The 12,475-nt window shown below is 48.4% G+C and overlaps 1 protein-coding gene across 10 annotated transcripts in view; it reads left to right on the plus strand.

Annotated features, from left to right (window-relative positions):
• Positions 1-12,475, plus strand: part of PNPLA6 (patatin like domain 6, lysophospholipase) — a 70,235-nt gene that overhangs the window by 21,639 nt on the left and 36,121 nt on the right. For all 10 annotated transcript variants that reach the window (XM_035140605.3, XM_088658794.1, XM_088658793.1 and 7 more), the window contains 9 exons: positions 954-1,113; positions 2,047-2,127; positions 2,780-2,908; positions 4,109-4,189; positions 4,437-4,587; positions 4,677-4,760; positions 4,871-4,977; positions 7,127-7,318; positions 9,889-9,966. In XM_035140605.3, coding sequence (XP_034996496.3) covers positions 954-1,113; positions 2,047-2,127; positions 2,780-2,908; positions 4,109-4,189; positions 4,437-4,587; positions 4,677-4,760; positions 4,871-4,977; positions 7,127-7,318; positions 9,889-9,966 — 1,063 coding nt within the window. The remainder of the gene's footprint in view (positions 1-953; positions 1,114-2,046; positions 2,128-2,779; positions 2,909-4,108; positions 4,190-4,436; positions 4,588-4,676; positions 4,761-4,870; positions 4,978-7,126; positions 7,319-9,888; positions 9,967-12,475) is intronic.

Consider the following 12,475-nt stretch of genomic DNA (forward strand, 5'->3'; position numbering starts at 1 on the left):
TTGTTGCAGCTACTCCTGAGTAAAGACACCCAAGTCTGCTCTGTCTTTAAGAGTTTTATTGTGCATAGTATTTACAGTGCGGTGATAGCAGAAAGCATGACCTCTCAGTCACTTGCAGAATCCGGAAGTGGACGTTTCTGGCTACGGGACCAACATAAGAGTTTGGGCACTCCGAAACGCCTCCTCCCGACCTCACGTTTGGTGGTACGCCTTAATTCGGGCGCCGGAAGGGGCTGCCTGCTCCCCTCCACCTCTTGGTCCTGGCGGCGCAAGGGCTCTCCCACATCGCTGAGCCCTGACACCTCCGTCCCGCTCACTTCCTGATTCCCCTCACCTGACCCACTGCAGCTGCTCTCACTGGGCGAAATGCTGGTCAGCAAGAGGGGAGGAGGCTCCCTGTACGGAGGTCCCCTGACACACGGTATAAAGACACAAAATATGTAATAAAAACAAAAACAACCCAATAATTCCCCATGTCCGCAACAAATTTTAAAAGGGCATTGAATGTCAATCAGCCAGAGGCCTGGTTAAAGAAGAATGTTTTCGCCTGGTGTCTAAAGGCGCCAGGCGAACTTCCCTGGGGAGAGCATTCCACAGACGGGGAGCCACTGCAGAGAAGGCCCCGTTCTCGTGTTGCCACCCTCCGGACCTCTTGAGGAAGAAGGCACACGAAGGAGGGCCTCAGAAGGTTCATATGGAAAGAGGTGATCCTTGAGCTATTGTGACCCTGAGCCATTTAAGGCTTTATATGTCAAAACTGGCACTTTGAATTGGGCCCAGAAACTAATCGGTGGCCAGGGCAGTCAGAGCAGGATCAGTGTAATATGCTCAAACCGTCTTGCTCCGATGAGCAACTGAATTCTGCACTAGCTGATGTTTCTGAACCCTCTTCAGGGGCACGGCATGTTGGAGGGAGAGTGTTGTGCTGATGGTGTCCTCTTCCTTCCTCGCAGGGTGCTAGGCCACTTTGAGAAGCCTTTGTTCCTGGAGCTGTGCAAGCACATGACCTTTCAGCAGTGGCACCAAGGGGAGTACGTTTTCCGCCCAGGTCAGCCTGACACCAGCATCTACGTGGTCCAAGACGGAAAGTTGGAGCTCTTCCTGTCTGAGCAGGTGAGGGGGTGAGGAGCTCAGTCGGGCAACATCAGGAAACTCCACGGGGACGATTCCATAGCCATGCGGCTCAGAGGGCAAGAGTTGGGCATGGCCTGGTGTTCATTGCGGCCAGGAATGAACAGAGCTGCACAAGATCCATTGGCACAGTTGCGTGCAGCTCTCATTCGTTTAAGTGGGGCTTGTGCGGGAGACCTCAGTTGTGGTTTCCTGCAAAGGATGACGCGGGGAGGGGCCCCCTGGTTGGCTCTGACCGCAGTTAGCCCATTGTAAATCTCTTTGTTTTTGAAGAAGACCGACTCCTTACCAGAAAAGAATGGCAGATTAAGTTGATGGAAAATGTCAAATTGGCAAAAATGGCTGGAAGAATCACAAATCAAGAAGACCAACAGTTCAATAAGGAATGGGGAACATTTATAATTTATCTTAAAAACCATTATAAACAGTTAAAATTGTTAGCATGACTGGAATAACACTTGTACAGTCGTACCTCGGGAGTTCGAACAGAATCCGTTCGACTTCCGAAATGTTCGGAAAGCAAGGTGCGGCTTCCATTTGGATTCCAATTCACAGGGGCACCGGAAACAATAGCGGACGTTCGGCTTCCCAAAAAACATCCGAAAACCGGAACACTCACTTCTGGTTTTTGATCGTTAGGGAGCCAAGCACGTTCGACTCCCAAGGCGTTCGGGAGCTGAGGTACAACTGTAGTGTAATGGTGAATTTTGGACATAATGGAGATGTAAAAGATTTGGATTATTATAAGAGATGCAGGAGGAAATGATTAACAATAAGACCCACAAAGGGGAGGAAGTCCAGAAGATTCCTTGGAATGTTGTTATATATTGGATATGCGATTGTAAAACTTTGATTTGAAAACCAAATAAACAATTGTGTGTGGTTTTTTTAAATAAATCTCTTTGTTTGATTCAGGATGGGAAAGAGACCCTTGTGAAGGAGGTCTTTCCTGGCGACAGCGTGCACAGCCTCCTCAGCATCCTGGATGTTATTACGGTAGGATCCTTGTCCACCTCAGCTTGTTAGAATCCTAGATATGAAAGGGGCCTGTGAAGCCATCTAGTCTGGCCCCTTCTTCCACGCAAGGTCTGCAATGCAGGATGCAACCACAGCATCCCAAGCCTCCAGGGGAGGAGAGCCCACCCCTTCCTGTTCACCTCGTCAGCCTAAATCTGCTTCCTTGCCATTTCCACCCTGTGGCTCCAGGCTCCACATTCTTCTAGTTGTGGGCCCCAGCCTCATTGCTCCTTCTCCCACCTATGCTGTTCCCTCCCCTGGCTTGCCCCACGGGATGAACTACAGGTAGGGACTGATCCCCAGGCTAGCAACAGCCAAGGCACCATTATCGCTTCTGCTGTCCAGATCTGTTTAAGTCCAGGGTGCCGGACCCAGGGTGCCACAGCTGTTGCTAGGCTCCACCTCCCATCATCCCAGATCATTGGCCGTGCTGGCTGGGGTTGATGGGAGTCCAACAATCCCCGCTGCGGCCCCACAGGTTCCTCTCCCCCCACACACCCCTTCCCCGTTTTAAGCGGCTGCCTTCTGACAAAAACGGCATGGTTGTCTAGGAAGATGGGCCCTTTGGAGTGGCGGGTGTGGGTCAAATCAGGGGCAGTTCCCTGTTGTTCTGAGATTGGTTTCCCAACAGGGTCACCAACGCCCGTACCGGACAGTCTCTGCACGGGTAGCTGAGGACTCCACAGTCCTGCGTCTGCCAGTGGAGGCCTTCTCGGCTGTCTTTGAGAAGTACCCTGAGAGCCTGGTCCGGGTGGTGCAGGTGAGTGCCCTACCCATTGCTTCCGTGTTCTCTCCCTCTCTGCCCCCTATCCTTCCCCCCCTTTCTCTCTCTCTCTCTCCCCCTCTCACTTCTGCACCTCCACCATCTCTCTAGTCTCTGGCTGTCAGGGACTGGTCAGAGGAGGTATGGTGGAGACCACCTCCCCAGCTTGAGCAGGGAGGAGGAAAAGGAAGACTGTTTAGATTTACAACAGGGGTTTGCAGGAGGTCGCAGCTCAGAGGCAGATGAGGGGGAAAGCTGAGAAATAATGCTAGAGGGGGAGGAGGAAGCAGCAGAGGGGCGACAGCCGATTGACACAGTGTCTTTAGAAAGCATTCCAGACCCCCCATCTCCCAGAACCCGGCAAGCCTTGAAAGTAGGAGAGCAAAGAGCTCAAAGACAGAGGGCACTTGGCAGCACCCAGAGAGGAGACTATGAGAATGACGAATGAGGAAGTGGGAGAGGGTGGTGGTGGAGATTCACTCGGGACAACGCCATGATCCCAGAGGCTGGATTCTATGGCTCTCTCTGTAAATACTGAATAAAAAGCAGACGGTAAGAAACATTCCCTTGTCTTTGTACGTTCCTGGGCAACCAGCTGGGAGTCGCTGGCAACAGCCTGACAACGGTTCATGCATTTGGCCTGGCTTATATGCACAACAGTTGACCTCCAGGATCATGTTGTTGAGTATATTTCACATACTTGCCATTGGTGGGGGTTGAGCAGGGGTTTCCGGGATGTTTGTGTGTCTTTGTGTAAGTCATTGACTCTTCCAATGATTGGCAGAAGCAGACCACGAGAATGATGATGATAAAAATAGATGGAAAAAGAGCGCTCATCCCCCACTTGTCACAATCTTCAGAACACTGCATCTCTGAAAGTGTTCAGCCAAGCCATGCCCAGGAACTTAACAGCTACTGGAGGCTTTTTATCCTTTGGGGTTTTTTTGTCTTCTAGGCATGCAAATGCTATTTGGATTTAGCCAATCCAAGGCAGAATTGTGGGGCTCAGTCTTTTTGATAACCTGAACAGCTTCCAAGCCCTTGAAAGATGCGGTGGTGGAGAAGAGAGGTTTCTGAAACCTCCTCGCCAGTTCCTGCTATAGAGAACCCCACAAGCTGTGATTGGACTGAAGTGACCCTTGGACTGAGAGAATCGAAAAGGGAATTGAAAAGCTCTTCTGCCACTTTCCCTTTCAGATCATCATGGTGCGCCTTCAGAGAGTCACCTTCTTGGCTTTGCACAACTACCTTGGCCTGACCAATGAGCTTTTCAGCCACGTGAGTTCCTGTCCTACCCCATTCCACCTTCTCTCCCCCACCCTTGTCCGGCTGGAATCTGCTTTCAGAGAGGGAAGCAACCGTACCTGGTCCCTGAGCCTGTGCAGAACACATCTCAACTTCCCTCCGCTGTGTTAGGGGTTAGGGCTTCTAAGCTAAGCAAAAGGCTTTGGCAGGCAGCATCTCTCCTCCACTGTCACCCCCCCCCTGCTTGTGTGACGAACATGGCTGTGTTCTCCATCCCCAGGAGATGCAACCGCTGCGGCTATTCCCGCAGTCGAGCCACACCTCTCGTACCAGCCCCGTCCGACACAGCAAGCGTGTCATTAGCGCCTCCTCCATCGAGGATGCCAAGGATAGCTCTGGAAGGCAGGGGGAAGCTTCCTCCAGGGACCAAGGTAAGGGAACCTGACTTCTTATTACTGTAATATTATTATTATTAACATGTTTCCTGGGCCTGGTGAGTGACAGCCTTTTATACTGCCAGGTGACCCGTTGAAGGCAGGTCTGCTGGAACCTCCCGCTGCCCCGCTGCTGAGTCGCTGCATCTCCATGCCAGTCGATATCTCAGGTATGTGTGTCTCTCTGCCTTGACAACCTTCCGCCTTCCTGTGAAGATGCAGCATCCACGGGCCCTGGGCGCGGCCTGCTCCATTTCTCTGGCATTCTTTCCTCACCCAGGGATCCAGAGGGGGCCCCGCTCAGATTTTGACATGGCCTACGAACGAGGCCGCATCTCAGTGTCCCTTCAGGAAGACAGCTCCGTCTCACTGGCCGGCTTCGCCCGGGTGAGTCTCTGGCGATTGGGATGCTGCTGCTGCCCTAGATAGATACAGAGTGATAGAGGGAATAATAATAATAATAATAATAATTTATTTATACCCCACCCATCTGGCTGGGTTTCCCCAAGATGGAGCCTGTCAGGTGGTGATGTGTGGTTGTAGTCTCTCAGTCAGATGACTTCAGGTGAGAGAGAATTAGAGCTACCCTGCTTTTGTAGAAACTCTTGCATTGTTTTGTTTTTCTTATTAATTGAATAGCAAACAACAACCAAATAATAATAATAATAATAATAATAATAATAATAATAATAATAATAATAATATATTATTATAATATATTATTTATACCTCGCCCATCTGGCTGGGTTTCCCCAGCCACTCTGGGCGGCTTCCAACAGAAAAATAAAATACAGTAATCTATTAAACATTAAAAGCCTCCCTAAACAGGGCTGCCTTCAGATGTCTCCTAAAAGTCTGGTAGCTGTTTTTCTCTTTGACTTCTGATGGGAGGGCGTTCCACAGGGCGGGCGCCACTACCAAGAAGGCCCTCTGCCTGGTTCCCTGCAACTTGGCTTCTCGCAACGAGGGAACCGCCAGAAGGCCCTCGGTACTGGATCTCAGTGTCCAGGCAGAACGATGGGGGTGGAGACGCTCCTTCAGGTATACTGGACCGAGGCCATTTAGGGCTTTAAAGGTCAGCACCAACACTTTGAATTGGGAGCCAATGTAGATCTTTAAAGACCGGTGTTATGTGGTCTCGGCGGCTACTCGCAGTCACCAGTCTAGCTGCCGCATTCTGGATTAGTTGTAGTTTCCCGGTCACCTTCAAAGGTAGCCCCACGTAGAGCGCATTGCAGTAGTCCAAGCGAGAGATAACTAGAGCATGCACCACTCCGGGGAGACAGTCTGCAGGCAGGTAGAGTCTCAGCCTGCGTACCAGATGGAGCTGATAGACAGCTGCCCAAAGTGTAAGCATACAACAAAAAGAAGCAAAGAATCAGAAACTTAAACCAGAAAGCATCAGAGCCTAGAAGGGCAAACGTAGAAGACCAAAAATTTAACAAGGAATGGGATTGGAATAACACTTGTAGCTTATTTTTGGATATAATGGAGATGTAAAAGATTTGGATTATTTTAAAAGATGCAGGAGGAAATGGTTAATGAAAGGACCCACAGGGGAGGAGGAAAGTTCAGGAGATTCTTTGTAATCTTGTTTTTATATTGGTTGTTGAATAATTGATTGTAAAACTTTAAATTGACAAAGTATTTTTTTTAAATAAAATAAGAAGGGCAAAAGTAGAAAGATACGGTGTGACTCCAGTGGGATAATAAAAGTATTAACTCATGCAAAGTTTTGCTGTACAAATAATAAAGATTCAGAAAAATGAAAGTATTTTCCACCTGTGAGTTTCATTGTTATTGAGAATAAAGGTTCTGTAGCCGAGGCAAACATTCGCATATGTACTAACGACCATAAGAAATGGTTGTGCCTTCTTGTTCTTCTAAACAAGATGATTGGAAAACGTTTATTGAATACATGGGGGGAAATTGTGTGCTCTTGAAAACGTTGGCAGCATTAAGATACATTCAACAGTGTAAATAAGTTTTGATGGATGTAATAATGGAATACCGAATGGTTTAGTTTTTTAAAAATATGCAGGGGATTATGATATGCAAAATGAACCATGGAAAGAGAAGAAGGTAAGTCATTGACTTTTTAAGGATGTTTAAATGAGTATTTTAAATTGTAAAACAGAAAATTTAATAAAAATTATATAAAGTGGAACCTCGGTTTTTGAGCGTCTCGGAAGCCGAACGATTCGGAACCTGAGCACCAAAAACCCAGAAATAATTGCTTCTGTTTTCAAACGCACTTCGTTTTCAAACGCTGCTTGTTTTCCCATTTTTTCAATGGATTTTGCCGACCGCCCATTGATCCTCGGTTTTCGAACGTTTCGGCAGTCGAGCGGTCTTCCGGAACGGATTATGTTTGAAAACCGAGGTTCCACTGTGTATATAAAAAATGGAACGGGTTGTGCCTGGTGGAGATGGTGGGTTTCTTTCCTTTCCCTCTCCTGGGAGTCTTCCTCTCCTGTAGCCTCTTGCCCCCTCTTCCCCCCCCCACCTGAGCTTATCTTGTCACCATCCTTGGCAGTCGACATCCCACGAGGCCCGGGAGCGGAAGTCTGTGACGGTGGAGGAGCAGCCGTCTGGGATCTACCACTACAACTACTGCGAGGACGACTCTGCAACGGGCGACTGCCCCTTCGGCCCCTACCAAGGATGCCAGACGAGCGCCATCTTTGAGGCTGCCAAGCGGGAGCTGGTCAACCTCATGAAGATTGAGGTAGATGCTGTCCGGGATCCTTTACCTTCTCATTCTGCGTGGGAATTGGTTGTTTTTCACGGCCACATAATTTTTTATTAGTTTTCAATTACAGTAATCCAATAACAGCCTCATTATAACAATGCCAAATTATAATACAATTCCTAATACCAATCATTCAGATGCCAAATTATATCATTTAGGTTGCCCCTGCCCCAACGTGCTAGAATTGATGGTTTGGTGGCTTACTTTATTTCTGCATTGCAAAATCTTATTAATTTCAATTACACTCCAATCAAAATGGCAATCACTTATATGACAGCTGCAATATTAATGACGTCCATTCATATTGACACATTAAATGATTCATAAAACTACAGCTGAGGCACTCAAACTGTATCCTTGTTCTTCCTGTGTGTGGCAATTATTTTGTCAGTGACGTTTCTTCCTGTCCTTGTAAAATATTATGTCTATCTTTTCCCAGTTGTTGCTGTTCTCCATCATGCTTTGGGCAGAGCTAATATCCCATTGTTGTTTCAGAAATTCTCCATTGCTCAGTTTTCGAAGCCACATATGAGGCTTCTGACCATCAGTGGCTAGTTTTGTCCTGTTACGCCCATGATTTCCAGTTGCTGGGTATCAAAAGTTTTGAGCTCTCTCTACTTGTTTGTGCAGAGGCTTTTTAATATACAGTGGCACCTCAACATACGAATGACTCGACATACAAATTTTTCGAGTTACGAAGGGAAAAAATGGGGGCGGGCTTATGAATTTATTCGACTTACGATCGAATGTGTGCCAGCCTCGCTTGGGATCGGGCCCGCTGGCTCCGCTGCCACAGCCGCTGCGAAGCCGGCCTCCTGCTACCGATCTTCGTGTGATAGGCGGGGGTGGGGGGAAAGCGGAGGAAGAAAGGATCCTACGCTTTTCCCCCCACCCCTGCCTGTCACACAGCACAGAGCCGAAGATCGGCGGGCGCTGCTTGCCGGGCTTGTCAAGCCCAGTAAGGAGCGCCCGCCGATCTTCGGCTCTGTCCCCCGATGCGCTACGGCTTGGGGAAGCAGGCAGGGAGACGGCAACAGCCCGCAGCTTCTCCGGCTTTTGCCGTCTCCCTGCCTGCTTGCCCAAGACGAAGCGCCTGGGGGACGGAGCCGAATGCGACGCGGTGGGGGTTTTTCGCCATTTGCCTTCCCCGAACCAAGGGGAAGGCAAATGGCGAAAAGCCCCCGCCGCGCCGTAATTCAGGGCTCGCAGCGGCGGTGGTAGCGGAGCCGGCGAGGGCCCGATCCTGCGCTACCTCGCCGGCCTCCCGCTGGCCTCCCGCCACTCACGCTACCTCCCGCAGCCCCTCCAGCTGCCAATCCGGCCATGGGGCCGGATCGGCCGTTGCAGCCGCCGCCACCGGCCTCCCACCGCCCCCCCCCAGCTGCCATCACCGCCGCAACCACTGGCCTCCCGCCAGCCTCCCCACCTGCCAATCCGGCCATAAAGTGCCTTTTTTTTAAAGGCCCCGGAACGAATTAATCCATTCCCAATGCATTCCTATGGGAAACATCGTTTCGACTTACGAATGTTTCTCCTTACGAATGTGCATTCGGAACGGATTAAATTTGTAAGTAGAGGTTCCACTGTATACATTTCATATATATTTCAATGTTCATAGACCAAGCTTATTTGGGGGCCGGGGGGGGGGGATGCAGCAAGGCGTTTTACAACATACAAAATTACAGTAAAAATAGTTTTTTAAAAAAAAATCAATTTTAAAAACTGGTTAGGAAAAAGAACTTAAGGTTTCAAAGGCTATGCATCTTTCCATCAATCAGTTGTTAATCCCACACAGTCTTCTTCCTACCTGTAAGAAGTTGGTCGTGGATTTGTTGGCGGGAGGGCGCATTATTTAATCCTCCTTAATTGCGGAAACCTAAATTTCCGGCATGCGGTTGAATCACTCCCACAAAACCCTGACAGTCTGGAGTCACTCAAGCACCGCGATTGCAAAACTCGTAAAAGAATAATTACGTTCTGATCTACAAATTAGTGCCGATCAGGTCAATTTGCATTGAAATGAAATGCCCTGTAAATTACCTAAACAATTGGGGTCAGGGCTCACATCCAACTGCTTTAGGTTCAGAGCCTTTTGGGTCCTGGAAAGGAGGTGAGTCTCGGTGCCTTGAGACAACTACAGTTCGCAGGGTCTTTGAGGCAAGCCATGATAGCTAGACCAGTTCCGTATTAGTTTCATTCCTTGTGTTGATGTTTCTTTTACTATGCTTGGGGGAGAGCCAGTGCAATGTTCACCTGTCACGACCAGGCCAGGGATTTTCAAGAGTGCTGATTTCCTCACCTGGCCCAGCAAGTTGTTTCCCTTCTGGGCGCTCGGCTACCCCACATCTGCGACTGCAGGAGCTGGGCTCTACATGGGCCTTGACATACTGAGGACCTGGCTTCTTTGCCGCAGGACTGGTCGCTGGCCTGGCTCCTTTTGCTCCACTGGGTGCTGGAGACCCTGGCTCTTCCTGCAGGGCTTGGACTACAGCCCTGATAGCACACCCTTGTCCCAGATTGCCCTCACCCTTCTTCTCTTTCCACAGGATCCCTCCTTGCTCAATAACCGGGTGTTGCTGCACCATGCCAAGGCGGGGACAGTCATTGCCCGCCAAGGAGATCAAGTAAGTTTTATGGATGGCACCAGCAAAGTAGTCTGGCCCAGAGTGTAGTGAAGCACACGTAGGCAGGTGAGCTGGGCGAAAGCAAGCTGGTTGGCAAGCTCGGCAGAGGCTCCTTTTATTAGCACAATGTACTCATGTGTAGGAACAGTCCGACCTTTAGTGCTTTTACATCATGAGCTGACTAATAATAATAATTTATTATTTATACCCCGCCCATCTGGCTGGGCCTCCCCAGCCACTCTGGGCAGCCTCCAACAGACATTAAAATACAATACTCTATTAAACATTAAAAACTTCCCTAAACAGGGCTACCTTCAGATGTCCTCTAAAAGTCTGGTAGTTGTTTATCTCTTTGACATCTGGTGGGAGGGCGTTCCACAGGGCGGGTGCCACTACTGAGAAGGCCCTCTGCCTGGTTCCCTGTAGCTTGGCTTCTCGCGACGAGGGAACCACCAGAAGGCCCTCGCCGCTGGACCTCAGTGTCCAGGCAGAACGATGGGGGTGGAGACGCTCCCTCAGGTATGCTGGACTGAGGCCATTTAGGGCTTTAAAGGTCAGCACCAACACTTTGAATTGTGCTCGGAAACGTACTGGGAGCGTACATATGTTTCCTCTTATATTTGTGAGACTTGCTCCACCACGTCATGTTCCTACCAAGTGGGAAGTGAGCCATGCCTTTCCAGAGGGAGACAAAGGTCACAGACAGGACATGGCAGGCTACTGAGAAAGCCAAAGGTGAGACTGAGGGCATAAGGTGCAGACAGTCGCGGCTTGCCTAGGGGGGAAGTGTGCCTCACCCCTGAAGGTCAGGCTGTGGCCTGCCAGGCGGAAGTGTGCCTCACACCCGGTGGTCAAACCTATCTGCAGACGGAGATGTGCATCATACCCAGTGGTCATTGCTTCACCAGAGGAGGGAGGATGGGGTGCAACGCCACCCCGATACGGTGGTACCTCGGGTTACAGACGCTTCAGGTTACAGACTCCACTAACCCAGAAATAGTACCTTGGGTTAAGAACTTTGCTTCAGGATGAAAACCGAAATCGCGCAGCGGCGGCACAGCAGCAGGAGGAGGCCCCATTAGCTAAAGTGGTACCTCAGGTTAAGAACAGTTTCAGGTTAAGAACGGACCTCCAGAACGAATTAAGTTCTTAACCTGAGGTATCACTGTATTAGGCCAGTATTAAATACAAACACACACACACACACACCATAGTGAGAGGACTCAACGATGCAGCACAGGAAAGGATTGGAAAGTATACATTCCCCTCTCTTCGTCATCCTCTCTCTCATAAAATAGTTGCCTTTACCAGTAGACTGCATCTAGTGCTGCCCTCCTGTGTTTGATGAGCATGTTTCTTAGCAAATCCTGCCTTCCCCAAGCCGTTCTCCACACCCACTGGTTCCTTTTATTATTATTATTTAATTTTTTATTTATACTTTTCAAGTTTATACATTTCACTTCATTTAGAATCATTTTGACATTTCAAAACTTGACTTCCTCCCCCCTCTTTCTGGGGTTCCTTAAATTTATTTTTTAATATCCTCTGCATATCCAAATGAACTTAATTTGCTCATTTATTCACCTTATTTAAATATATACTCTTATAAAACTGCAGGTTATTACAGTAATCCTGCCAATGTTCTTATCTGTTGACAAATTTATCTGTAAATATTCAATAATCCATTTCCATTCTTTTATTTTTTTAAAAAAATGTTATCTTGATTTCTTATTTTTCTGGTAAGTTTCGCCATTTAGGCATATTCCATAAGGTGTATTCCAACGTGATTTCGGATTGTAAGGGGCTGGATCCGACGTGTTTGTTTTTTTTTCTAAATGTATAAAATATGGTGCTTTTTGGTACCTAACTCCAAGAAAACTAGCACTAATACGCCCAGGAACCTCATCAAAATGCTGGAGAGGGTGTACCTCCACAGGCACATACCTCCACATGTGGTGGGAGTGCCCCAAAATCCAATCATTCTGGACAACAACCATACGAGAAATTTGTAAGATAACTAAGCAAGTGCTAGAACCCACCCCAGAACTGGTCTTATTAAACATCTTCCAAGACAACAACGCCCACTCAGAATACAAAGAACTCATAACCCACTTACTGTCAGCAACCAGAAACATCATAACCAGACATTGGAAAGACCTGTCAGGAGTAAACATGGACCAATGGTATCAAGCAGTATGGGAAACAGCCCTGTGGCAAAACCACATTGAAATAAAGACAAAGGAACAGAGCTCTTGACCAGCAAAAGTCTCTGGGGGGAAGTGCGTGTCTCTTTCCCCTCGCCAGATCTTTTTATTACAATATCAAAACGTTACAAAGATTCAAATCATCCAATAGAATTCATCCTAATTTCTGAAACCCCTCCCAGGTTTCCTCCCACCTTAAATCTGATACTGTTGGGAAGATCTGGAACTAACACCTAGATGCTAAAAAGACTTCCTGGACTTCAAAGAGACTACTTCTAAAGACAGGAAAAGGGGCCCAGGGATTC

The sequence above is a fragment of the Zootoca vivipara genome, chromosome 15 (assembly GCF_965207765.1).
Source record: "Zootoca vivipara chromosome 15, rZooViv2.hap1.1, whole genome shotgun sequence".
NCBI lineage: Eukaryota > Metazoa > Chordata > Lepidosauria > Squamata > Lacertidae > Zootoca > Zootoca vivipara.